This window comes from Emydura macquarii, unplaced genomic scaffold (assembly GCF_026122565.2).
Source record: "Emydura macquarii macquarii isolate MOO-44397 ecotype Brisbane River unplaced genomic scaffold, CSIRO-AGI_Emac_v2 contig_2795, whole genome shotgun sequence".
Classification (NCBI taxonomy): Eukaryota; Metazoa; Chordata; order Testudines; family Chelidae; genus Emydura; species Emydura macquarii.
Window position 1 is genome coordinate 1,729 of NW_027132932.1, and position 27,714 is coordinate 29,442.

The 27,714-nt window shown below is 38.0% G+C and overlaps 2 protein-coding genes and 1 long non-coding RNA gene across 5 annotated transcripts in view; 2 read left to right on the forward strand and 1 right to left on the reverse strand.

Annotated features, from left to right (window-relative positions):
• Positions 1 to 319: 319 nt before the first annotated feature.
• Positions 320 to 1,393, reverse strand: LOC137166079 (uncharacterized). The gene is made up of 2 exons (XR_010923552.1): positions 1,260 to 1,393; positions 320 to 756 (listed from the first exon to the last, which is right to left on the reverse strand). It is a non-coding gene; the product is annotated as an uncharacterized lncRNA (long non-coding RNA).
• A 96-nt stretch (positions 1,394 to 1,489) lies between these two features.
• HAUS3 (HAUS augmin like complex subunit 3) lies at positions 1,490 to 14,230 on the forward strand. Of its 3 annotated transcripts, XM_067567645.1 has the most exons (7): positions 1,490 to 1,808; positions 2,414 to 2,569; positions 3,065 to 3,168; positions 4,047 to 5,047; positions 8,271 to 8,713; positions 11,395 to 11,623; positions 12,664 to 14,230. In XM_067567645.1, exons 4-7 carry the CDS (start codon positions 4,136 to 4,138, stop codon positions 12,895 to 12,897), a joined length of 1,818 nt encoding a protein of 605 aa, XP_067423746.1. In that variant the 5' UTR covers positions 1,490 to 1,808; positions 2,414 to 2,569; positions 3,065 to 3,168; positions 4,047 to 4,135; the 3' UTR covers positions 12,898 to 14,230. The 3 variants fall into 3 exon arrangements, with proteins under 3 accessions (XP_067423746.1, XP_067423748.1, XP_067423747.1); XM_067567647.1 differs by lacking the exon at positions 2,414 to 2,569; XM_067567646.1 differs by lacking the exon at positions 1,490 to 1,808 and having other exon boundaries at positions 2,288 to 2,569.
• Positions 14,231 to 23,096: 8,866 nt separating this feature from the next.
• The window catches only part of POLN (DNA polymerase nu), a 187,022-nt gene continuing 182,404 nt past the window's right edge, over positions 23,097 to 27,714 (forward strand). Inside the window, exons 1-3 of the mRNA XM_067567696.1 lie at positions 23,097 to 23,142; positions 24,565 to 24,629; positions 27,146 to 27,670. Of these exons, the coding sequence (XP_067423797.1) occupies positions 23,097 to 23,142; positions 24,565 to 24,629; positions 27,146 to 27,670 (636 nt within the window). The remainder of the gene's footprint in view (positions 23,143 to 24,564; positions 24,630 to 27,145; positions 27,671 to 27,714) is intronic.

Consider the following 27,714-nt stretch of genomic DNA (forward strand, 5'->3'; position numbering starts at 1 on the left):
ATAATGGCTGATACTGCAGGGATCTGCTTCAGAGATTCCTTAACTACTACTGTTTTCCTTCAGTTACAAGCAGATGTGGCTGTGAGCAAGAGTGAAAGCACTTCTGTTTGAAAAGGATTGTCAGGATAAATGCAAAAAATAAGTTGTTAAATGGTTACAAATAAGTGCAAAATTTTTAATGCTTTCATTTCATTTCTGGGATTAACACTTTTTGCATAGTAAAAATTCCAAAGCAATGAAAAGCCAAAGCCTTCCAATGCGTGTACTTTTTCATGAGACAAAGGTAAGCAATCAGAGAAATTGCTCTCATCTAACACTGAACAAAGTACTCTATTACAATAAACCTACTTTCTCTTTCTAATGCAGAACAGCTACCTCGGACTTTCCCCATTCTCTTGCCTGCCTACTTTCCTGCTACAAGTTAAGTGAAAACAACACACATCTTTATATCTGCTACCCATTTTTACTCTTTTTTAAAAGGCAGTAACAAATGACCATTTTTCTTTATAAACTTCAGCTAAGAATTTGAGACTTGAAATGGAAATAAAAATACACAGTTGTTTTGCAATTGGTGTATCCTAGTAGTCTGGGAGCTTAATGTAGAAAAATCTCATTCTATGTACAAGTTAGTGATAGAATGGTAAGAGAGGTGTCGGTTGATTCATAAAAATCGACAGAACCATAATTTCAATGGTGTCACCCTCTGCAGCGGGGTGGGGAAACTTTCCTCTCTCTCTCCCTCAGCTGCTGGACATTCTGAAAATACAATGTGGTTGGAAATGGGTCAAGTTGGGGTATCAGCTTTCTCCCACAAACACCATGGTAAACATGACCAATCTAGAACAATTACAGTGGATATATATTCGAGGAGAGGGTTAGAAGAAGTCACCTGTTTTAAATCATCCTTTAACACAGCCATGCATTGCTTACAGTCCAGGTTGCTGCTCTACTCTCACCTCTGGTGTTCCCAGAACTAAGGCCCCAATGGTACATTTTGTTTCGGTGGGAGTTAGGTTCCTAAAAGAGCTTTTGGGATATGAGCCTAAGCTCTCACCAGGCACCACAGGGGCTGTAAATTACCCCGGCAGCATCTCTCCCTTTGTAGCAAACTTCTAACGTTTTAATGTGGTATCTAGAAATGATTCCCATAGGTTCCTTTGTCCCCACTGGTGTCACCCCAAGGCCTCTCGCGCTGGCTCCTAGGGAGGTGAGGTGAGGTGAGCCCTAAGTGACTTGAGCTGCCCCAGCCCAGCCACTACCTCCGCGGAGTCCGCGAGACGAGTCCCTCGACTACTTTAAGCCACGCTGGGAAAATAGAATGCAGACTCGAGTCTCTCTCTCTCTCTCTCCGTGCAATAGCCGGCCAACGGAGGAGCGTGGCATGCTGGGTACTGTAGTCTGTGCAGGCCACTCTGACGGGCGAGCGTTGCATGCTGGGTACTGTAGTCTTCCTCGTCTCGCTCACAAACTAGAGCTGAACTCCGCCCAGCGCCGGCCTTAGCCTGCGCGACTTCAAGGCGGGGCGGGGGCTAGGGCCGCGCTCCGAGTCCCTCTCTGGCCCCACCCAGGCACCCCGCAGTCTCTCTCTCTCGGGCCAGGCCAAGCCCAGGCAGAGTTTCCAGCGCGAGACCCAGCGCGCGCTAGGCGGGACTTTTGAATCGCTGGTCGCGCCGGCTTCCGTCCGCGCTCCCAGCCTGCGCCTTCCCTCGTCTCAGCGCGGCCGTTAGCCTGGGCTTTCCCGCCGGAACGACGAGGCGGGTCTCGGCGCCATTTTGTGCTGACCTGTCTCCGACCCGGAGAACTGTGTGGTGAGCGAGTACCTGGCAGAGGAATGGGTGGACTGGAGTCCGCGGCGGGCCCGGGTCGGCGGTGACTTTCGTCCTCGCGTGGCGCGAGGGTTGGCGGTTAGCCGAGCAATAGCTGGCTGGTGGCCGCCCGCGAGTCCCTCCCTTGCCGCCTGCCATGGAGGGGGAGCGCCCGATAGCAGCCGCGTCGCTCGCGGCCGTGGGGCGGGGTCGTACTCTAGGGCTCGGCCCTTTTGTTCTCTGGCCTGGAGCGATTATGCTTCACGTCCTCCCCCGCGAACTTCGCTGCGAGGCCTGCTGTGGGCTCAGTTGCCTGTGGTGATGCCCGCTGGGGCTGTTGTCGGGGGTGGGTGTGGGTTGCTTGACTGAGCGAAAGGGGCCTTCAGTATTGAGGGGGTTTGTGCCACTTGTGTTTTAAGGTGTGTCACAGAGGCCTGAAGGATTTTATAATCCCGAGGGTTTAATGTGTTTCCCTTGCTTACATTAGAAATTCAGGTGTATCTGGAAGGCTCTGTGGAGGGCGGGAGAGGTAGGATGATCATGTCACAATTAGTAACTATCACTTCTTATCTTCCTTGTTTGCTTTTTTAATACCTAATTGACTAAAGCATGGAAGAAAAGATTTCTGTGTTCAACACCCTTCCCCCACTCCAAGTAAGGGCAGGGAAAGCTCCCAGGAAAATCAGTGTATGCCTCTGGGGACCACAATAATAGTCCAGCAACAGTAGTGAAGACCCAACCATGACATTCTTGATGCTTTTAAGGTAATAAACATAAAAAACTAAAACAACAAAAAACCATTTTAAGCTTTACATGCCCTAAGCAAGCAGAAGGGTACAAATCCGTGTTTTGCCTTCTTTAAGATATGGGTGCCTGCAGTCAGCACCGATGCACCAGAGGTGTGGCTTTTGGGAACCAGAGAAATGAGCAGTGTTTCCCATCATGGAGTGCACCTTAGTTGCTGCTGATTATGCAAGCCTCCTTCTTTAATTTAAAACACACAAACAAAAATAATTGGTGACTTTGTTGTACTGTAATAGAGCCTGGCACACCAGAGTATATACACTGGATACAGTTAATTCATATTTCACATAGGTTTCATTTTATAATCTTTAACTGTGTGCACCTCCCTCCTCCCCCCCCCCCCCAAAAAAAAAAAAAACAAACCAAACCAAAACATGCACACATTTGGGAGCTCTTATTATTTTTAATAATTCAAAGTGCCTTTATTGAAGTACTTTTTCCCTGTCCCCAAACAGTATTGATGTAAATTGGAGTATAAAGAGAAAAATAAAAAGATTTTAGAGGACACATTTCCAGGGGCTGAAAGAAAAATTTTAAAAGTCATACTTTGAAGAGAAAGGTAACTAATGACTTTTTTGTATTTTATCACATTATAAAATTTTGGTAAATTTTATACTTTATCTGATATCTGTTCTTAAATACCATGTTCTAAAATGTTGCTGTGATTCTATGGTATCTAAATATAGGTTTGGATTGTAGGGAAAGCTTTTAATTTAAATCAAGCAGTTTTGTATAAAAGTGCATTACTTTCTCAGGCTCTAATCTTGCAAATACTTATCCACTTGCTTAGCTTTACGAACATGAGTAGACCCACTAAAATCAGTGGGACTACTCTCAGTAGTGAAGTTAAATAAGGCCAGATCTACACTTACCTGAAAATTCAGCGGCAGTCGACGGGAGTTACGCAAGCTACATAGAGTAGCTTGTGTAACTCCCATCAACGTCTTCCGTTGTGGGCGGTGTCTTCAGTGCGCTGTGCTGTCGGTAAATGCATTCCCATCAACGCAGCACTACACCATTTAAGGGGGTGGTTTTAGTGCATCAACTTCCGGATCGATTGAGTGTGTCTTCACTGATCACTCAATCGATCCAGCAAGATTGATCTGATGGTGGTGACTTTGCCGCTGTCAGTGTGTACATATACCCTAAGTGTATAAGTGTTTACAGGATTGGGACTTCACTAGGTATCAAAGTTGGGAAGCAACCGAATATATTTTTGTTGAATGGGTATATTTAGAAAGCAATTTTTCTAATTCAAGGATGGCTAATACAGTTTTGTAAATTTGAGGGAATTGATATACACTATGCAAATTCTATTAGCATGGTTTTCCTTATTTGTGATTTGACACTTCCTTTTTCTGTGCAATGCCTTTCTTATTAAAGTCACTTAATATGTATTTTAAACAGCTTTTTTTTTTTATTTTACCATTGGGCTAGCAAACAGACTCCAGTTTTTACTTGTCCTTGGATATTTTTAAGGCTGCTGGTAGATCTTTATATTGATAGTAAAACTGTTGTTTGTAATCATGAACTGTGGAAATCGATTTGTGGAAACTCTAAAGAAAGTTGGCTATCCAAAAGCTGCTCAGCTTAATGGAGAAGACTTTGACTGGTTATTTGAGACTGTGGAAGATAAATCATTTTTGGAGTGGTTTTGTGGAAATGTGAATGTGCATCATGTGTTAGGTGAAAAAGAACTGCAAGCTTTCGATGCTCTTCTTAAATCTGGCAAGCCCATTTTAGAAGAAAAGGCTTTGGATGAAGTTCTTAAAACCTGCAAGACCTTGGATTCAAAATCCAGTAGCTTGGAAGAAGGAGAACTTCAGAAGCTAGAGGAAGAGTTTCAGGCGCTTCAGAAAGTTAAAAGCCTAAAAATTCATCGTCGTAATAAGCTTCAAATGATGGCCTCAACAAACAGCCATATGTCACTGAGGTTAAATGATAAAGCAGAAGAAGCAGCTAAAATTCTGAAAGAGGTACAAGGAATTTTCACTGCTATAAATACTAAGATAAATAATGAACTTCAATCTCTCACTGAAGCAGTTAAGAAGTTGACCTGTTTCTTCACGTTTTCAGACTCAGAACAAGGCGTAGGTCTTCATTCAGTATTTTTATCCCAACTTGCCTTGGATAAGTATTTGTGTCAGGAAGAGCAAAGCACTGCAGCACTTACTTCATATACAAAAAAACAGTTTTTTCAAGGTATCTCTGAATTGGTTGAAAGTTCAAATGAAGAAAATTTCCAACTTGTAGATATAAGCAAACCATTAATTTCTGATGAGAGTAATGAAGTCTGTAAGGAGAGACTTGAGATGGCTAGGCTGCAGATGGCATATATTTGTGCTCAACATCAGTTGATTCAACTGAAAGCTAAAGATCTAAGCATAAACTCAACTGTACAATGGGCAGAGAATAATCTTCAGTCTTTAAAGAACAAGGTAAGCTATTAAAGAGAATTATGTATTTTAGTGGACATCTAAACAAAAACAGATATGTTGTTCTGGTTTTAACAAAAGAATAATAGATAATTACTCTTGAATTGTATTCCTTTAGTGGGTGTAATACCAAAATTTAATACTTACAATAAAATAGCACCAGATTTTGGTGCATGTAGAGAAACATAATTTCTTAAATATCATATGGTGGTGTTAGCACCATGTCTCCTAGTTTTCTATAAATGTAATAATTCTAGAAATATTTTAAAATAATTTTTGTGCTTTGATTATGTCCTGTTGATTTCATTTGATTAATCTATACTATATGAAATAATGGAGAGCCTACAGTAGTCTATGTAATATATTAATATAGGTAGGAGAGGCTGAGGCTGAACTTAAAATGTTTCATTGCATATTGGGCAAAAATTAAATTAGTGTAAAGTTTCCTGCTCTTTTTCTTGTTTAGCATAATTTTTTAATATCTGCCATAGCCCATCTACCTTTTGGGTCAAGAATTTTTGAAGTAACAAATTACTATTTTGAATCTGGACAATCGCAAATAGGGTTCAGTTTGAATAAAATGATCAAGTTTTTCTCTTTTGTATTGACCAGACCATTCAAGGTTTTCTTTGTTCATTTAATTTTTTTGAATGGTGGTTCTAGGATGTTCCTTCATTTTTCACAGGGGAGCCATCATTCTTTAGGGGAAAGAAGTCTGGCAGCTAGGAAGGTGGTGGGGAGAATGAGGGCCAGAGGTGTCTGAAAGTCTGGCTGGCTAAAGGGAACATTTTGTTTGGGAGGTTTGGCATGGGGAATTAATGTGTGTGGGGGGGAGAGTGTGTGCAAAGGAGATGGGTTGGCCTGAGGAAATCAGATGGCAGGATTGGAGGCCATGTCACACTACTAATAGGAAATACTACATGCCAAACCAAGAGGAAAGGATGGGCTAGGAAGTACTACCTATAATAAGGCTGATAGCTCAAAAAATCTCCAAAATTAAACTTACTCCCACTGTTTTGGAGTCACCATATGAAAGTGTGGTGATGACTTCTCATTGTACACCTTTAAAACCTAACAAATTTCATTTCAGCAGGCATAAGGTTTCGTGAGCTTCAGCCCACTTCCTCAGATGCAGTTATGCCTGCTGAAATTAAATGTGTTAGTCTTTAAAGTGCTACAGAACTCTCGTTGTTTTTGATGTATACAGACTAACACGGCTACCCCTCTGGAACTTGAAAACCTGTATCTGATACCATAAGACTTGTTTGTATATTGCATAATGGTTGATGAGTAGGACTGTGGTTATGATAAACCAGACTGCAAAACATATTTATTAAGAACTATCACTTCTTGGATAAGAACATATCTGCCAATTCCTACTCTTGGGCCCCTTCTTTCTTCGGCAGTACAACAACAAATGAGTGGTGTTGAATGATATCATCAGGGATTACCTCAGGTGACTCTGATTTTCAGTCTTGAAAAACTTAGGTATTAAAGGAGGGTGTTTTAACACACATTTAAAATCATATTTACTTCTCAGACATAAAAAGGTTCACATTGTCCAAGATGAAAAGCTGCCAATTCTGTAAGTAAAATACAAACACACTGAGCTGAGAAACATCTACTATTTTTATAATATCTACCTGTAGAGACTGATATGCTAATGTTTTAACTTCATCACCTAGTTTATTATGAAATCTTGATAAGACCAATCTGAAAATGTTAAAATATGCTTCAGAGTATGCTGCCTGGATGTCTGTGCAGGTATTAATTGACAAAATTCTGAACTCAACTGTTCTGTCCTCTGATTTTACTTCCATAATTTTCTACCACTGTGATTCAACAAATTGTGACAGATTTAGGATAGAAATCTGGATCTTCCATTTTTATACAGGTTTATGATATAGGATAATGTTGCAGACTATTCTGGTTTCAGGTTCAAAACCCTATAACTTCTGTATTTGGAATCAGTCGTGTTAGTTCAATAATGGAAAAGTTTCATAATGTCTTTGAATTTATTTTTTATTCTGGTTTTGCTTGTTCCAGTTTTTTGTAATTATTAGATCAAGCCAAATTTCCACTTAACTGTAGTGTGATCAGACTGTAAGCTCTTTTTTTTGTAGTCTCTCCTCCACTTAATTTTGGAAATTTAGTTTAAAATGTGTGCTATTGTTTTGATCAAAGTCCTTCTTGTGTTTACTCAAAACAGCATACTTAAAATAGTTGGATGCAAATATAAAGAAATTATCCTGAATGTTCCATCTAGTGTCAGTGGGAAACCAGAGGATCCAGTCCTCATTCAACCAACTGTGAGGCTAATGGTGGTTGCAGAAGAATTTCTCAACTTCCAAAATATTTTTGGTGCCTCAGGTGTATTTGCAAAAGCTTAGACATTGCATCTCTTGAGATCAAATTATCATTATTTTGTTTTATAATAGGATTGGGGGGCATTGTGCTAGATGCTGTGCAGACAGATAAGATAGTTCTTGTTTAGAGAGCTCAGAATCTACATGCCACATTTCTACAGGACACAACAGGTAGATGAAACAAACAAATAGGTTGGGGGCAAGTTTAAATGGTGAGAAAGCCATAACATAAAAAAACTTAGCTGAAAAGAAATCTTCGCTCACCATTTGCCTGGTCAATCTCAGATAGAAGTGACTTGTAGCCATCACATTAATTCATGTACAGTATTTCCGTTTATAGAAGACGGACTGAGATGAATCTAAGTCTTTATGAAAAAGACATAATTTCTGATATCAGCAGTCTTGTGAACCCATTGTAAAATAGCTTCCATCAACTGAGCATGTTAGTCAGCAAGTTTGTACATGAAGGATTTTCACTATGCAAAATTTAATGTGTGCTGAACAAAATACACCTTTCTAGTTAATTGTCAGCAGGAGGTAGTCTAAATTATAAATTTTAGTGTTTTAGGCTGGAATCCCTGATTAAGGTATTAAATACATATATTTTTCATATTTGAATGTATTTTTCATTTTTGTAATAAAATATCTGATTACTTTCCACAGTCCTATGGAATTATTTCTTTGGGTCTTTCCTTAATCTTGGGTCTCCTCAGCTATTTTCCATTTGACTTGGTAATTGCATGATCCTTAACATGAAGTTAAAACTAAATTCTTTAGGGAAAATGGTAGCATGGAAGGTGAGTTAAAATGTTAATAGTCCTAAAATATGTTCTTACAAGTACTTTGTTTTGCTTTTGTAGACTTTTGAAAAAGAAGAACACCTTGAGGCTAGAATTTCTATCTTAAATAGCGAAATTTCAAAAATAAAAAAACATCTAACTGAAATAAATAATGAAACACTGCCTTCTGTGGTGAAGGAGAATGCACAGCTATTGAACATGCCTGTAGTGAAAGGAGACTTTGATTTGCAGATTGCTAGACAGGACTACTATACATCGAGACAAGATCAAGTATGCAATCAGTTGCTAAAACAGAAAGCATCATTTGAACTTCTTCAGCTAGCTTATGAAATTGAGTTGAGGAAACATCGGGATATGCATCGTCAACTTGAAAGCCTAATACAAGATTTGAAACAGAGCAGTAAGGCCCTAGAGCAGAGGCTGGAGATGCTGTCTGAACCATTGATATCTCAACATGCAGTACCAAGAAACACCATTGATTCAAGGGATGATGCCTCTCATAGGTAAGTGTTGTACATTGACTGTTAAACTTTGATTTATTTGAAATATTATGGGGGAGCTGGTAGACCTCTAAATGTAAATTGCCTAACACTTGTGTTTATAAACTTGAGAAGCTCTAATTAAATACAGCAGGCCTTTGATATTCCTACCTGGGACAAAGCCCTGGGACTAGAGACTTGCTTTTAGTTGTCCTGTGAAATTCTGTTTAGGTTTGACTGCAATAGTTAACTGTTCAAACTGCTGTTTCCTGTCTTTCCCTGATGTTGCTCAGGAAAACTTTTAGCAGCATGCCAGAATAACTGAATGTGAATGTTCTATGGCCAGACCTGTGCTGCAGTTGGGGTAGCAGAACATATTGAACTGGGAGTACCTAGTACCTGCTAGAACAGGGCAGAAAGGGGTAGAACTATGCTGGGATGAACTGCCCCCTGTATCAAGTGTGAGGTCTTGTCAGCCCAAGCCCACTCATTTAGGGTACCATCTGGGGGCAGGATCCTCCCTGCCTCTAAAGGGAATACAGAGCTGGGTTTGGCTCCCCACCCTCAACTACTCCCAGACCCAACATACAGCCCCAGTAGCCATTGCCCCACCACCCCACATTGGAATAATAGGGTTCTGCTTCTAGCTAATATAGCTATCTAGTCCTGTAGCTCAAGTGGTAGGAGTGTGGTGCGATACTGCAGTTTCTGGATTCAAACCCTGCTAATAAGACCTATTGGGGGCTTTTGTTCCAATTGTATATTTATAGATTTATTTTTTACCTTTTTTCTTTATAAAAACCTATTAAATACATACTATAATAACTACATTAAAAGAACACTTTTACTGGTTACTGTGAAATTCTTGGAAGGTAAGAAATGTTGGATTTGTGGTTGCCTGTGCAACTTTAATTCTGCCCCCTTATGCATACACATGCAGTATTACTAACTTGAGTCTCATGGTATTTGGGTTTTACTTAAAGCCTCAGCTTTTTGAATCAGAGTATTACATAAGGAGCTTGGTTTTCATTTAAAAACAACAGAAAAATTAGTCCTCATGGTTGTGCAGAAAAGTTTGAAAAGAAGAGCAGAGTGCACCCAAAAGGCACATGAAAAGAACCTGTGGCTTAAAACCATGAGTTTTACAAATAAGTCTATTTTATGATTTTGGCAGGCCTGACTCATGAGTTTTGAATTAGCAAATAATTATGATACAATCATTAATAACATTACATACAATTTTTTTTCACCCTCCTAATGCTATAAGTATGAAACACAATACAGGATACATCACTGTTTGCTGAAGGACTCCTGTTCTCTCAATGAGACAGCCAACGAAAATATTGCCTTTGGACCAGTTCCCTCATCCTATTTAGTCATAAATACCATGCTGAAAAATTACTGAAGAAGATTAGTATGAATCCATGGCAGTTATATCAAGGTCCAAAAGTAGACTGATTTACAGAGATACTGAGTACCTCCCATTTCCACTAAAGGGAGTGAAAATTACAGTTGCACAGCACTCTTGAAAATTAGGTCAGATTTTATTTGGTGTTGAAATTGGGATTTAGGATTAGGCACTGTGATTTGAAAATGTAGACCCTAATGTACACAAGTGGCTTTGTTTTAATTCAAATTAATATGTACAGCTGTATGAGTGGGTTGGGATGATAGAAAGATGCAAGATAATTTATTCTATAGATACATAAACTACTAAGTGATAAAACCTTTATCTTTTAATGCTGTTAATCATGGTCAGTTTTTATTGTATTGCTAAAATAGTAGAATTTATGGCAACATAGAGCAGTAACAGTGTACCAAATTCAGATACATCCATGTCTCAAAAATAAAGGATAATATTTTAATAGGTTAGCAGCTGAGTATCTAGATTTCCACCATTTACAGGAAGGAACATGGTATGTTACAAATTCGTGTGTGTGTGTGTGTGTGTGTGTGTGTGTGTGTGTGTGTGTGTGTGTGTGTGTGTGTGTGTGTGTGTGTGTGTGTGTGTGTGTGTGTGTGTGTGTGTGTGTGTGTGTGAGAGAGAGAGAGAGGGATACTTTAAAAATTGCTGCCTTTAGAGAGTTGTCTTAAAATTCACTCCTGTCGGAATCAGTTTTACCATCTATTATACAAGTAACTCCTCAGATTACTATAAATGAATAGAGAAAAACATTTTTTTCTATTCATTCAGTTTATTTTTATGTATTTGAAAGTACTTTGTATGTAGCTAGTTTCACTGTTTGTTTACCTTTTATATAGACAGTCATTTTTTCCAATTTGTGTAGGTTTTTTTCTGGGGGAGAATCATTTTTAAAATGTAGGAAAATGCTTGCTAAAGTACAAAAATTGGCAGTGGGATGCTGGTAGGTGTGTTGTCCTCAAACTACTATTTAAAGTAATTGTTTTAAATTGACTATATTTCAAGTTGATAGTGTCCCTTTAACTGCAGCTTGAAATATTTCAGGCTCCTACTAAGCAAGGCTTAAACCAAAGAATTACGGTGATCTAGAAGTGACCAGGAGCAACTCGTAAGTCAGCAAGATGCAGCCCTGACACTGTTGGGCAGGACTGTACTTTTTCATTAGAATGACTTCCCAGAGATGAGCATGCAAAAAACTTTCTTAACTAATCAACCGATGGCATAAATGCATACTGAATTATTTAAAAGATGAATGTTGCATCTCAAATTTTTGTCACTAAAGGCTATACCAGCTTTTGGAAGGAGAGAATCAGAAACAACAATTGTTCAGAACATATGAAGGCATGGAACAAGTGGCTCAGAAATTAAAGCAAGACATTACTTCAGTACAAGATCAGCTAACAGTGTCTTCTCAAGAACAATCTCTCTTTTTGTCTAAGCTGGATACTGATTTAGATACACTTTGTGATTCTTTGTATTGTGGAGGAAATCAGATCTTGCTTAGTAACCAGGTAAGTCCTTATTGTAGAACTACAGTTATTGCTGCATTAGTAACCATATTGTACAAATGATTAGTTATACAGACAAAAAGGTCTGAACATGTAGTTAAAAACAATTGTTATCTATTTAAGTAATTAATACTTCCTTTAGTATTAAAGAAGTAAAAGTAGTTTCTTTCCAAATGTAATTATCATATAGAAGTCATTGTCATTAGCCATGACATGGTTTTTATCAGAATATATCATAAATTGCATCTATCAATTTCTCATAGGAAAAACTACTTAAGATGTTTTTCCTACTTTTATGGTATGGTTTGGTGGATTTATGTGAAATACAGTGCTACACTACCACTTGAAAAATCTATAGTAACATTTTTTCCTGGCAGCAACTCTAAGAATGTTTTTGTTCTGTGTTTGTACAGTACCTAATGTGGGGTCTTGGCCCATGACTAGGCTCCACGATAATACAAATAAATAATAAGAGCAGCTTAACCATTTACATTTAGTGCTTATAAAAATCAAATGAATAGCCTATCTGTGTTTAAAAAGGTTAAGATAATTCAAGATATTTTAAATCAATTAAAGATGGAAAAATATCCCGGTGCCAATAATCTGGTTCAAATTTAAATCTACAGAGTATTACTTTAGTCTAGGTGCAAGTACTTTGTAGAATTGTTAACTACTTTTAATGTGGGTAAAACCATTATTCTACCATCTTGATCCAACCAAACTGATGGACAGATTCTGATGCCCTTATTCATATTAAGTACTAACTGAATCCACATGTAATCTCACTTAGTTCAGTGGAATTGCTTGTAGAGTAAAATACTACTCAGCAGGAGTAAGGCTATTACAATCTGGCCCAGATGTGTTCCACAAATAAAATGAGATTAATTACCTTGTACCTCATACTTTTGTTTCTTTTCATTAGGCATTTACTATGTGTTGTGCAAACCTGCCTCCAAAAACTAAATTAATTCAACTACATATATCAAAATTATTGTATCAACAATGCAAGTGTAATAAACTTTCTTGTTTTTTATTTCTGTTAGGAACTAACTGAGCAACTTTATCAACTGGAAAATAACTTAAATAAACTAAATCAGCTTATTATGGATCTTCTTGCTGATGTAAAGGCCAAAAGAAAGGTTTTAGAGACAAATACACTGCATCAGCTGGAAAGAAAATTGTATGTGTATTTTTTCAAAGATGAAGACTATTTGAAAGATATTGTGGAAAAGTTGGAGCAACAGTCTAAGGCTCAAACCATTGGTCTAGAGGATTAAATGCTAGGTGCCTGAAAATGCATCTTTGTTCTACTGTTGAGATGTGGAAATATTTAGTGTAGGCTGTTCTTTGGGATTCAACGGAAAAGCAAACTTTTGGATAAGTACTATGTTTGATAAACTAATATCATTATCAGACTTATCAAGAACAGACTGTAAACTGCTTTTTAGCTTTTGGCATACAGAGATTCTTGGGTTCATACTTCAGTTTGTGAAGGTTTCCTTTGCAACAGATGGAATGCATTAAGTATCTACCTGAGTTTACCCACTCATTATGATACTGCTAGACTATGTGTTACCCTCCGCTACTTAGTGTGCAGAGTAAAATGAGGACTCGTGCTTCCATGACATGCTTTTCCTTTGCCTTCAGATGCTATGGAATCCTTTTCATATGTGATTTGCAGATTTAGGATTTGGAACCAAGGAACAGCTGCTGAATATAGTATGCTTCCTTCTGAAGCGCATGGTTTTCCTAACAGTAAACTTTTACAGTAACTTCTGTCCTGCAATCCTTTGAGGGAATGTAAGGTGCAGTCATGCAGAAGCAACAGCATGTTTGGATATAGACCAACTGTCTGTGCATTTTTTTTCCTAGAAATTGTCCAAAATCCTTTGGATTAATTGATTGCCCTTCTTTCCCATTTATGCTACTCCTCGAAGCTTTTGCTTAGAATCTTGAAGCCCAAAGAACAAGAGTTTTCAACTTGCTTTTTGTAGCAGGGTGTACTAATGATGTTTGTGTTCAGCATATTATTAATCTGCTGTGGTCTGTTTCTTGGCTCACTCTAGAATTTGTATTAACAGTTTTAAATTTCAAAATATTTTAATAACTGCCAGACTTACTAAATTTTTAATAAGAAAAAGATTTTTGTCTCATCAACTGCAATCCAATATATATCACAAACGTAAGAAACTTCTTCTAGATTAAAGAGAATTAAATGTGATTTCAAACAATTATGATGCTTTCTCTGCTATGTCTATTTGATCTGGGTCCTGACAGGAGCAATAATTCTACTTGCTTTCAAGTCATATACAGATGTGTTTATAAATATATATTGGATAAAGGGGAGCAAATTAAGACTGGCTATTTTTATAACTGCAGGTAACATTGTTTTTAGTGTATAAATAATTTAAAATAACTGGAAAATTTTATTTGATAATTATTTCTCATGTTTAAAGGTACAAGAGCATAACCTTTGTTAAAGATATTAAGTACTTTAAAATATTTGATGTTTGTAACTGCACGCTGTCTTTTTGAACTCTATAAAATGTTTAATCATCTTGACTATAAACATTAATAAATCATATCAAAGGTAAAAACATTACACGTTAATGGAATGCTTGTCTTCTTAAACCCTTTTTAAAAAGAGAACAGAATAGGAGCATTCAGTTAATATTAAGGATGTAATTTAAATCCACAAACATAAGACTATTTCAGGTGAAGGATGGGATTTGTTGTGACAAGCATAACATTTGTACCAGTTATGGTTTTTCTATATACTGTGATCTATAATATATTGTACCTTTTTGCCTGCCAAATTCTAGATCTAATCTAGATCTGCCACCGGAGATAAAAGACTGACCCCTCCCACAACAGAAGAAGTTTAGTCTACATTTAAAAAACTTATTTCTTAGTACTGTAGCCTCTCCTTAGAGAAAGAATCTCTTGACTGTTCTTTTCCTACCCAAGGAAGGAAAAGATGCTTGGTGATCACTACATTTTTGATCCGGACATGTCTTGGACAGAGGGGAGGAGCATTTGCAATGCCTATGTTCATGAGCTGAGACAAGTGATTCTTCTAAAGTGGAAGAAAATATTGTCTGTGTGGTGATAGACTTTGATTTGGAAATGCACAAGTGATGTCATGTGAAGGGAGCCAAGAGTGGCCGATGAATAGCCAAGACCTTTGTATGGGAACAAGTTATTTAACCACTATTGAACTTCCAGTTGTATCCACCATCGCTATGGACTTTGAATCCCAGTTGAGAGCTTGACCCCTAGAAATACTGTAAGCCCTGCTGTGTAAATATTTTCAGTGTTAGTGGTCAACCTTATGAATGGTTTAAAATATTATACATACTATGTGAATCTCCGTGTATAACTTTTCATGCTCCCCAATGGCCCACATGATTACATTGTATATTTACATTGCATTTAGATAGTCTAGAATGTGATTAAATGCAGGTCAATTGAAAGATAGCTTTATTCAGTTATCTTTCAATTGACCTGCATTTAATCACATTCTAGACTAAGATTCTAGACCAGTAATATATGTGGAGATTTAAATATCACAGATGCCTACGTTTTAGAACAATTGAAAAACATTCACTTATTTGTCAAGAACAGAGTTCAGTGTCTTGTATTTTTTTTTTCTGGTTGCAGTTGATCACACATCACCAACACTTATAGTATAGAAAATGCAGCTTTATGTTCAGCGATCTTTTTTTTTTTTAAGTGCTGAACTTTGTGTCGTGATGATCAGCTTTTTTCCATCTTGTAATGATGTTTCAGCCTTCTGAGGTTTTTTTGCTTTTAACCTTAAGATTTTAACACTGTTTATAGAGGTTTGTGCTTTACTGTAAGGATAGAAAGTAATGAATACATGCATGCATTAATTTTAGATCTTCATTAGGAAACCAGGTGGGAGATTTTTCAAAGACACGCATGACATTGATTTGGAGTTCTTGCTTATCAAACTGATTCTTAAAGGCACTTTATGTAGCTGAATACACCCCTTAAAGGCTATGGCTACCTCTTTGAAAATCTGTTGGCAGCATGTATGAAACTGTTTGTCATGCTTCAATGCTTATTTCTCTTAAATTATCTGCAATTGCCAATACTCATAAGAAATCATTTGAGAAACCAATGTGCATACATGGTAATAGGGGAAAAAATCAGTTTGAATCTTGATAGTAAAGTCTCTAGGTGGCAGGTGGATATACTAGATATTATATATGCATTATCCATTCTATCTTTAACCTGGTGTAGTAGATGCTAATTGTTTCATGATCTTAATGTCTCTTGTATAATACACTTGTGATATCTTGTATTCAGGCTTGATGAGAAAAATGGAGAGTTGCAAGGAGTACATAGGACATGACCTTAGTGAAGTGCCACTATCAAATATTGCTCAAAGGATTATGTCAGCTATGCAATCTGTTCCTTTAAAGGAAGTTCAGAATAGCAGAAAAAGTGAACAGAGTGAGTAACTTGTTTAGTTTTTTAACTGAGTTGCATATTAAGTATTTTTGAAAATGGAAAGACTTAAGGGAAAATTAACTTTCTAAGCTCTTACTTTTGCATCTTAAGGAGTAGAAGTACAGTTGCAATGGTTTTACATAGAATTATCTTCAACGCTTAGTCAGGAAATGGTTGCTGAATGTTGAAATCATAGGACTGTACCAGTGTTTGTTTGCAAATTTAGTTTGTGATTTAACAAGCTTATAGTATCTCATACTTGAATGAGTATTAACTTTTAAAAAAACCAAATTCCATGTCTCAGGAAAGTAAAAGAAAATATGATTCTAGCTGCTAGAAGAGGCAAGCAGTCTTAAGGGTAACCCCTATCATGACTAAAAACCTACATTTGTTATAGTACAACTTTTGATGATCTGCAAATAAAATAACAGTCTAGCAAATTCTAGTATCTTAAGTTTTTAAATGTATGTAGAGAACTTACTTTTGAGATATATCATGCCTCTTTTTGGGAGGGCTGATTGGGTAATTATTTGACAAAATGTTCAGATTAATTCACTTTGCTGCATGACTAGATGTCAAAATAGGTTAGAAAGACAACATATTGTAGATGAGGGCCCTGTGATTGCAGAGATTATGGTGCCATGGACCTATTTCTACCAAAAAGGGCTATTTTAGATGGGAGTACGAAATTGGGTATCTCTCAGACAGCTAAGTAAGCAGCATCCTCCTTGCTGCTAGTGAGTAGGACAGTAGAGTATGAACTGTGACTCGGAAGTCCTTCTGAGCCCTTTTGCTGTTGACACTGTGAAGGGAAGAGCAGGATGCCCAGAGTGTTGCAGCCTCTAAGGTCTTTGATGCTGTGACTTAGGCATCCGAAGAAGCCTCAAAGTCCTTCTGAAGGTGGCTTTCACCTCTCTATCACGTGTATCTTTGAGAAAGAAATCCCCATCAGATGGGTTTATTGTGTCATTTACTAAAGATACCACTGCAGAATAAACCTTTGATACTTCTGTGATGGCAATTTTTGGCTCTTGAATTTTATATCAAAGTGCACCCGTGTTTATGCTCTCTCATTCATCCCTGCTCACCTCATTGAAGCATGTGGCGGGATTCTTGTCTCAGGCAAAGATTTGGATGGCAGGGATTTGCCCCTTAGGCTTATCTTCAGGCACTTGCTGTGGTTGGATCTGGATGGCTGATTCAACCATTCTGCATATTGTATCAAACTTATCAGGTGGGATGGGGGAGGGATATCTTCACGTTTTTCCCCCCCTCATCTGTCTCCCAGCCCTGATTCTGAGTACTATTTCCCTCAGTAGAATAAATTGAAACTGAATCAGAAGTTGACTAATTCTTGGATTTCTTATTTCCTTTCCTTTTTTTACTTATTTATATATATTTTTTGGACTTGTTGACCCTCTTTTTACCTGCATTGTAGGAATTACAACATGGGTTTGGCCACGGTAGGGCCTCTTGGAGCTTTTTTATCTAGTGACTTGAGCACTCTGGGTATGTTTCCTGTGTCCTTTCCATCAGAGTCCCAATCCCACTGCCTACAGGGTGGGGTGCTTACTTGTGTGGGTATTAGAATCCGCATGTTCATGTCAGGGAAAAAGGGTACTATGTAGGAGTCCTGCTTCTTTCCCCGGTGAGTTTAGGACCCATTTGACTTCTGGGGGTTAAGGAGGGAAGATACATAATGCTATTCAATGTTTCTTTCCTTCTGGCCCAGGTCTGTCAAGGGACTTACCCCCTATGCTGACTGGGATCCTCATCCTTACGCATTCTTCCCAAAATGCTCAAATGCTCCAGATCAGGTTTCTCTGTGTCAGGAGTCACAGTTCTTCAGGGAGGAGATGTCCAAACATACTGTTCTGGCTCTGAGCCCTGTTCCCTGGATGTGAAGAGGCAGGGCATAATTTGCTCTCCGAAGAGCCTGTGAATGCAGTTTTATATAGGGAACAGTGCTTAGCTTTAGTCTGTTTGCTGGAGAGCTCAGCAAAGGGGAGACCGAGGTGCTGTAGTGGTGGATCCACGTGGCTGACCACCACTGTGTTGCTTATTTCTCAATCAAAGGGGGAAAGATTGAATAACTTTTCAGGCAGTATGAAGCAAATTAATAATATAGCTGACAAAGGAGATTATCTGGGGCAAAGCAAGCTGCCACTGACTACTGCTGCGGATGCAGAAGATCTGGCAGTAAGCCAGGGATATCCATTACTACTTGTCTTCGGTGGACATGGAGAACAAATTGCTCACCATCTCTTTATAATAACCTTTAACATATTTGAAGACTATCAGTTTCCCCCTCTATCTTCTTTCTTCTCTCAAGACTAAACATACATAGGTTTTTTTTTTTTTTTGTTTTTGTTTTTTTTTAAAAAAATAGGTCAAGTTTTCTGTCTTTTTATCATTTTTGTTGCTCTCCTTTGGACCCTCTCCAATTTGTCCATGTTTTTCCTGAAGCATGGTGCCTGGAATTGGATACACCATTCCAGCCGAGGCCTCATCAGTGTCAAGTAGAGCACAACAATTACCTCCCGTGTCTTACATACATACAAAGCAGTTAGATATAGTATATACATGTACTCTTGTTTGTATGCTGTTGGTCTGGAACGTTTTGTAAAAATGGAATTAGTTGGGCACTGTCCTCAAAGCCAACCAGAGTTCTTACTCAAAGGAATATAAAATATTAGGGAACTGTATGACCGTCAAATATACCTAAACAAACGTCACAAATGTCATCTAAATGTTATACTGCCAAGAGGTGGACTGACAGAACATATTACTGATTTCAGGCCAAAAGCTGGCAGTAAATATCTGGTTTCTGACCCACACATTTCCAGTGTTTAACTGTTTTTTTAAAAAAAGTATCTTGCCTAATTAGGTTTTCTGTTCCATAGTCCACTGAGGCAGTAAGCCTTGTAGACTGTTCAAACATGTCATGCTTGAGCCAAACTCTCTTCCATTTCTTTGCTTCTTGGGAAGGTGATAGAGGCATCTGAGGAAAAGAACCACAATGCCTCAGGAATAACTAAAGCAATAGAGAAACTTGAGTTTGGAAAAAGAATCAGTCATGTTTGGTCAACAGTAATACCTCTTGACCCATGCTTCAAAAACTAGATGAAAACCATTGGGCAATTTGCTAAATTTTTTATCATGCAATAACTGAAAGGTTGACTTGTTATTCAGGATATACTTTCTAATTCTTGAATTATAGTGATTTAGCCTTAAACATTACATTTCAACAAGAACCTAAACTATCCTGTTTTAGCCTTATGAAGTCATGCTTTTCATGTGATTGCTTGTTCTAACTTGTATATACCTTTCAATACTCTCTTAAACTGTCAGAATTATAAAAACGTAATTAAGAAAGATTCTCTAAAAGCTACAATAGTAGATATGGTTGCAAATTTATATAATATAGTTTACACAAAGTGGATGACCATCTAAAGATACTCAGTTTGAAATATGTTAACAGAAATAGTCTCTGATTAAATGTTGCAATACTGACTGGGCCTGTTACATTCTGGCAATCCCAAACATACCTACCAAATAAAAGTATAACAATAAATATGCAACAATATCTATATCACTTTTTCATCTGTTTTGCCCTACAAGACCCACTCACTCCTCTCAAAGGGATAAGCTTGCTGCCTCTATTCTGCTCTCAAGCCCCTATTTGCTTGGAAATGAGGGACTGAGTTCTAGTGTAGGTTCATTTTCCTGTGATGATATGTTGCCTTGCTGCTAGATCTCTGTAGTCTTGCTCTTCTCTCCATATTTAAAACGAGAAATTAAAGGAATTACTTTTAGAATAGCAAATGTAGACAGTTTAAGGAATGTTTTTTTTAAAGCAGAGAAGAGAAAAGGGATTTAAAAATAGAAACTTATAAACTTGAGGAAAAACAAAAAATAGGGTACCTACTTCTAATTAGTATTGTCTTACTTACCTAAAACTTGAACATTTTAAAACCAAACTTACAGAAAATAAAATATTTTTGTGAAACCACTTTAAATGTAGTAAACAAACTCTTGATTATTTCTAGTCTACAAGTTTTAAAGATAAGTTTATTACTTGTGCTCTGTTCTGGGAATTTTTTTTAGGTTTAACCCTGTTTGTATAATACGAGGAAAACAAGTCAATTCTCAAGAAGAACAGGTAAATTCAAGATGGAGAAGGATCACAATTTTCTGTTTTAGCTGTTTTTCCTCTAAGACGCACACAATTCAACTTCTGAGATAAGCCTCTGTGAAGACACTCTTAGACCATATTTTATTGTAATAGATGTAGAAGTGAATGTGATTTTGATAATCTCTTGGAAGTGCCTGTTGGAAAGATTGTATGTCTTTCTAAAATATATGCTCTATTTCAGCCAGAAATTAGGGGTTTGATGAAGGAATTTATTGAGTGAAATTCTATGGCCTCTGGTATGATCATAGATAATCACAAATGTCCCTTCGAGCCTTTAAAATCTGTGAAAGCAAAGATAGGTTTATATTGCCATCTAGTGACTTTTTTTTAAACTGCAGGAAAAGATATACAAAACAGTATTAAAAAGTTAGTTGGTTATTAAGATACAGGTGAGATCCACTGAACCAGTGCCTCGGGAGGAAGGTGTAAATAGGAATAACTAGATATTCCCTTGAAATAAAATCTAGAACTTTAATGAATTATTTCTTAATTGCATTAGATGAGGTGCTTAACAGAATAATAAATTTAATTTCTGCAGCCATAAGCTTTCATGGGCTGCAACCCACTTTGTCAGACATCTGGAATCTGACGAAGTGGGTTGTAGCCCACGAAAGCTTATGCCTGCAGAAATTAAATTTGTTAGTCTTTAAAGTGCTACAGGACTCTCGTTGTTTTTGCTGTATACAGACTAACACGGCTACCCCTCTGGAACTTTTCAACAGAATAATAGTTTGCCAATTTTTTCTCATTTATATTGTCTACTGATCTTCATTCTGTAATGCAATGATGTATTATAATTTATTTAATATTTAGTAGCTTCATGTTTTTGGTGTCTGGCCTTAATGAAGGAAAGATCTCACTTACTGCAATAAGAGTTTTGCCTGAATAAACACTTCGGAATTTGGCCATCTTGTTGCTTCAAAATAAATTATAGAACTTATCTCTTGGTAGTCATTTCATTGAAATAGTAGTTTGATATACAAGATATAAATAAATATAATTTACTTTATAAATACACATACTCTGTATATATTATGGTGGAGCTGTAGCAATACCATAGTTAATGTTGTGGCAGTGTTTATATTTTGACACGTGTTAAATGGTTATTTTTTTCAGAAATGTTGTAAAAGTGTATGTATTTGGGGGGAAATCATTGAAATTAAAATTCACATTGTATTTGAAATTTTTATGTTGGTTTGCTACAGATCATTTTGATACATTTGGAATACATTAGTGTAAACATGATCACTTACAATTTTTTTTTGATAGGATGAGGATTGTTTTGGGTGCTTTTTGACAAAAAATGTAAGTTCTAGGAGGTCTGATTTATTTATTTATTTGTTTGCCTCAAACATTCCATCTATTAAGTAGGACAACACTAATTAGAAGTAGGTACTCCTATTTTTTGTTTTTCCTTGAGTTTACAAGTTACTATTTTTTAAAGTCTGCACAAAGCAGATATATTAAACACTGTCAACATGATCATTGACATGTGATGAGTGTTGTCTGCATTGGACTTCACTCAGTACAATATCGGTTGGCCTGTGGGAAAGTTCTCTGAGCTGGGAAACAGGAGACGATGTGAAATCTTGTCTCTACTGAGGGTAGTTTATATTTCCATTACTCTCACCATGCTTATTACTAATTAAGGCCATGATCCTATCCCTGGAAGGCAGCTGCTGCTGCTTCTTCCCCCCTCCCTCCCATTAACTCCAGTTTTTACAAATAAGTTAACAACAAAATTACATAAGGTCATTCTGATATTTGGGAATAGAATCCAGTTCTCTCATATGGTAGATCTAAATTTTACCCACTTAATCCACTCTGATATGCTTTGGTTATCTTCTCATAGTCCATTACAGCAGGAATAGAATCCAGGTTTCCTCATCTCCAGTTTTCTATAGCTGTCTAGCAAAGGGTGTTGTAATTCAATGGGAAACTGTGCCGAGTCTCCTCCCCCTTCCGCCCCCCTCTCCCTCCTCCTCTTCCCCTCCCCCAAACAGCTGGTCCACAGAGAGGGTAGCACAAGTCATTGGGGTCTGAGTTGGGATTCCATGGGGCTAAGTTCAGACCTTGCTGCTGATCCATGTTGGGGGAGGGCAGGGGGAAGCTGTTGTGAATGTGTGTGATACTAGAGGGTTGCACGTTTCATTTTTTCGTTATGCCAAGCTCACTGCACAGACCAAGTGTACTTTACATCTGCTCATCCCTTCCAATCCAGTGGGGAATGAAATTTATTTTGGAGCGAGAAGAAAAAGGACACACAGAGCCTTTGGCATGGGGGGAGATTAAAATGGAGGCCTCTGGTATGGAAGAGAGGAGGTAATGGGGGGCAAAAGGGGGAGACAGACAACTTCTGGCATGAGGTAGGGTGTGTGAAAGAGGAATTCAAAATAACACAAATGTCTAAAGCAGGAGTAGACAATACTCCTTCTCATGGGTGTTGGATGAATTTAAATTAGGTACCTACACCTATGTTTATGTCATATGTAAGTGTATTGCTATGTTTTTTAATTTTATGTTTCATTACCTTCCTAGATGATACCATCGGCCCAAATATTTAAAGGGATTGTTTGATCTTGGGTTCAACAAACAGATATAAAACTGAGAAAACAAAGAATAGGAGCACCTTAAATGACAATCTAATTTAAGTTCTGTGGCACTTTGGGTGGAAGCAAGGTGGTAAAAGGGAGAAAGGAATACAACCTTCATTCACCTCTTCCTCTGGCTCCCTATGCTATTCCTTTTCTTTCTGTCTGGGAGATAAATCTTATAGGGTGTCAACATTTAAAACTCTATTGGACCATGGGCAGAGCTGAGATGGAGGGTGTGGGTGGTGATAAGATGGAAGGTTAGTTACTGAGCTGGTTAAAACTGATAAGTGAGCTAAGCAGTTGCAAGGAACTCTGTGTGTCCCTCATTTCCCCTTTCATTTTTCTGACCTCCCCTCTCCACCCAACAATAGTGTTCTGCCTAAAACATTCCCTGAAATTTTGGGATTTATCAGATGTGGTGTTCCAAAGTTACTGTGTTACTTACAAAGAGAGAAATTTCATCAAGTTTGAGTACAGGGCGTCATTCATGCCACCAGTAATTTTGTTTGAACAATAATTTAATTCAGCAAATTGAAAAGAAAAAAAAATTCCATCATGTGAAATGATACTGATCCCACATAAGTCATTAAAAGGGTTGAGATTGTTAGATGCCCATCAGAGGCCTCTATCACTAAATCTACTACTGCTACCAGCTACTTAGTTGGTTATCCTCTATGTGGACCAGCAACTAGAAGGGAATGGCATGTGCATGTTGCCAGTGGGTTTCACGTCTATTTACTAGATGGCAGAAGAATGTTGAGACTCTAGACTGAGATGTTCTGTAGAAGTTATATATCCTTCTGTCCCTGTTCACCCCTTAGGCTTGTCCCTGTCCCACTTCTGCTCTTGTTCTGTTGGTTTCTGTCCTTGTCCTCCTCCTTCCTGTCTACCACTAGTCAGGCTCCTTTCCCTGTTCCCTACTGTTCTAACTTCTCCCAGCCTGCCCCTGCTTCTCATCTCTTTGCATTTGATGCAGATTGTTCTTTCTTGTTCATCCATCTGTCTTGAGCTCTCATAAGTGGGTGCTGAGAGCAGAGGAAAGAGAGTCTCCTTGCTCTCAATTCTGGTGTTTGGCACTCCTGCTGCGAGAAGGAGCCGTTGTAAGTAAAGTACTGCTCAGCCCTGACAGTTCTGGGATGAAGCATGCTCAGGCGCTCTATGGGGATATCGCATGCACAGTCTGGTTGACACAAAGGATTTGTGTGCACAAATGGAGCCTCTTGGTGAAGGAGGACTCTTTGGAGAATAATGCTGCTAGCCTCTAATATACTTCTGTGGGTTAGCATTGTGTCTGAATTGTGATTTTTCAGATGCTTATAACTTGCCCAAATTTGAGTGGATTTTTCAAAGGAATGGCAAAAGGTACATCCTTGACACCAGATCTGACTTCTGTCAAAAGTCAAGACCTTGCAACAGTGCATGGAGACATCAATACATCTTAGCAAAGTTGTGTAGATTTTTTTAACATGGGGAGAAAATGTATTTTTCCCTATAATTATCTTAGAAAACAGCTGAATCATTAGTATAATTAAAAAAAAAAAATCAGCCTGAAGCATACAACTAGGAGGGAAAACTTTAGTGCAAATGCTTAAAGTATGGTAAAATTAAAAGCTTAATCATAGGCATTGCTGCCACCTCTGGTTATAGTATACTCATGCTTTTTTCTTTTCTTTTTTAAGGTAGTACTGAGAAGATGAATGAGTATAAATTCAGGGAAAAGAAAATAAATGTGGAAAATGGAAAGGTAAGTATACTGTAAAACTAAGGAAAAAGTTCAAAAATGTAATTTTTATGTTGAATTTTATTTTTCACCACAAATTTTAATAATACAAATTATGTGTGTGTGTATTTATCAGTCACCTGTTTGGACAATAGCAGTGGGAGCCTTGGCTCCCATTGTGCCTCCTTTGTCAGCTCACTCTGACTCCCAAGTTGTCTGTATAGCTGCTTCTCCAGGAAGAAGCTGGTATTACTTTTGAGGTGCCATTTCTTTCCACCTCTAGTGTAATATGGGGACTATGTTTACCTTGCTTCTCTGTGGCTCTCGTGGACATAGCTGTAGTAAGGCTCTGGAGGTGAATGGTAAAGGGTATATTGTGCACATGGAGTCAACCCGGCTCCCACTCCCAAAATACACGCATGCAGTGGAGCATATTCTAACCAGCAGAAGGAGGACTATAGTGAGCAGAGGGGGAAAGGAGACATGTTCACACTGGTACTTCCTGTATCCAGCAGGAACTTTTTTTTACCCTAGAAGCCATAGCCAGAGTTACAGTGTTGCCAGCGTCAAGTGTTCAGAATTCATGAGTCAAACCTCCTTTCCTTCCTCCCAAAATGAAATTTTAAATACAGTAAATTAATCATTTTGTCTGTTCTGCCTTTGAGCTTTTATAGGAGAACTGTCATTTACAATTTTATGTAGAATGCTTTCAGGTCATAATTCAATTTTACATACACACAAAGTGAACACAAAAAACATGGGGCTCTCTGTTTGCTGTTGGTCAGTAGAATCCATTCCACTGCATCATTTGATTGAATGCTTGGTGCCATGTGCTAAAGATATTCTCACTCTCCCTCAGCCTTATGGTTGTCCTATTGGGAATACTGATGCTCCCTAAGTTGGGGCAGACTCTTTATAGTGCTCCCCACTCCATTCACTTCAGACCAATTCAATTTGTCTTCTTTCCTAATCAGATACTATCAGTCAGAACCATTAGCTACATTGATGGCAGCCAAGACATACGAGATGGCAGGGGCGCCCTTTAGGTATGGCAGGGTATGGCATTTGCCCTATTCTGATTTTTCATAACAACAGCTGGGAGCAAGTTCCCCTCTCCTCTTCCCTCACCAGACAGGACTCCGAACAAAGCAATTACTTTGCTTGCACCTCGTCCCCCCTCCCCTCACTGGCCTAGTCTTTGCTCAGCCAATAGCAATGCAGCGTGTGGCAGAGCCAATAGCAGGGCTGGGATCCTCGCAGCACTTTTCAATCTTGAAAAAAAACAAACAGGCTCAGCTGGTGGAACTGGAAGCAAAGCAAACTCTCAGCAGGCTCTGCCCTTAGTCAGAAGATGTTGCAGATTTCACCATCATCTGACCCCAGCTTCACATTGACATGTTAAAAAGGCGGGAGCAAGCTCCTTGACCTTGTGACACCAATAGACACAGCAGAATAGCAACAGCAGAGGCACATTCAGGTGGTAATCATCATCACAGACAGCCCAGCCCATAGACTACAAAAAAAATTCCAAAACCTTTTAAAAAAATCTATGTATCTGACTGAAAATAGTTCTTAGACCAAGATTCCTGTGCAGTGTTTGCAACCCAAACCTTAGAGCACTTACTGGTGTACTGAAAGTGAAATAAATTACAAATAGAAGAACTGATTCCCCTCCCTCCCCGCCCCATTGTCTACACTTAGAGAAATCCATAAAGTAAAGCACATAAGTAGTTACCAACTACATGAAACCTTTTAAAATTCTTTCATTTGTAGTGGTCTAAATCAGTGTTGTCATTATTACCTGCCTAATCAGATATGGGATTGGGAATATTTTGCTGTATTGTCTCCTGCTTGTTCTAAATTTACAAATAAACTTGAAATATGGCTTAACTGGGGTTTATTTTTTTCTTTATACAGGAGTTAGGTACAGTGCTCCTGTCAGCTACATTTCTAACTTATTACTTGCAAAAAAAACTTAGAGTTTTAAGACGCCTAAGTAGTCCCTGGAATCATGGTTAAAGTTGCCCCAATTTACCAAAATCTGAAGTGGCACCCCTGCAAGAAGGCAGATTTTTCTGTTGTTAATTGTATTTAGCTATAGACTTTATCCCAAAGTGTGCAGTCTCAGATAGGATAGAGAATTTCTAATCATTTGGTTTCATCACTTTGAAGTTAGGGAGCCTGAGGAATGAGAGAGCAGAAATTAGAGCCACATTTTTGGTATCCTGCTTGATAAATGAGGCGAAAGATTGAATGGGCATGGAAAATAAACTTCCATTTGCCCTCTGAAGATTCTTTCCAGGTCATGGATGAAGCACTTTGATAGGGATGATAGAGACGCTTGCACAGCACCCACTCATACCAAAGACAGATTTCTTTTAAAATGAAAGTAAGACAATATCAACATTTTTATGTTTTTTCTGCATAAGTCATTTTGAAAAGCTTTTCAGGAAATGATGTTAAATTGATGTTTGCTTAATTTTCTGACCTATAATAATAAGGTGAATAATTTATCCACTAAAAGTTTCTGATTCTTCCAGGAGATTCATGGTTCTGTAGCTGTATCATTAAATATGTTTGCCGGCACTGCAGAAAATAAAAGTAGTCAGTTAGCCAATACAGAACTCACGGACACAATGTTCTGTAATCAAGACACCAAGATAGTGAGCTCAATATTTCCCTCTTCTAGTATGAGCCCTTTTAGAAATTATCAGGATGTAGACCTACCAAAATGGGACTATATAGAAAAAAAATCTTCAGTAAAAAGGAAGAAAAATAAGGATAGTGAAAAGAATAAAATTGCCAGTTTTAAAAGGAAATGGGATATATCTACTTATTGCTCATACAAGTTGGAACGGTGGTTACCAGTGAAGGAAGATGTTAATCCACGTAAAACAAACTATGATTGGACTTCTGAACAAGCAGAATCACCAAAAACATTTTGGGACATCAGAAATTTGGGACTTGAGGAAAAAAGCCAGTTGATCACAAGTATAAAAGAGGCAGTAGCTCTGGTGGTTACTCTGGTATTTCAGGATGGTTCTTCACAGCTGAACTCGGATCAGGTTAGTGAATAGTAATGTGTTTTGTTATTAGTTTAAGAAAATGT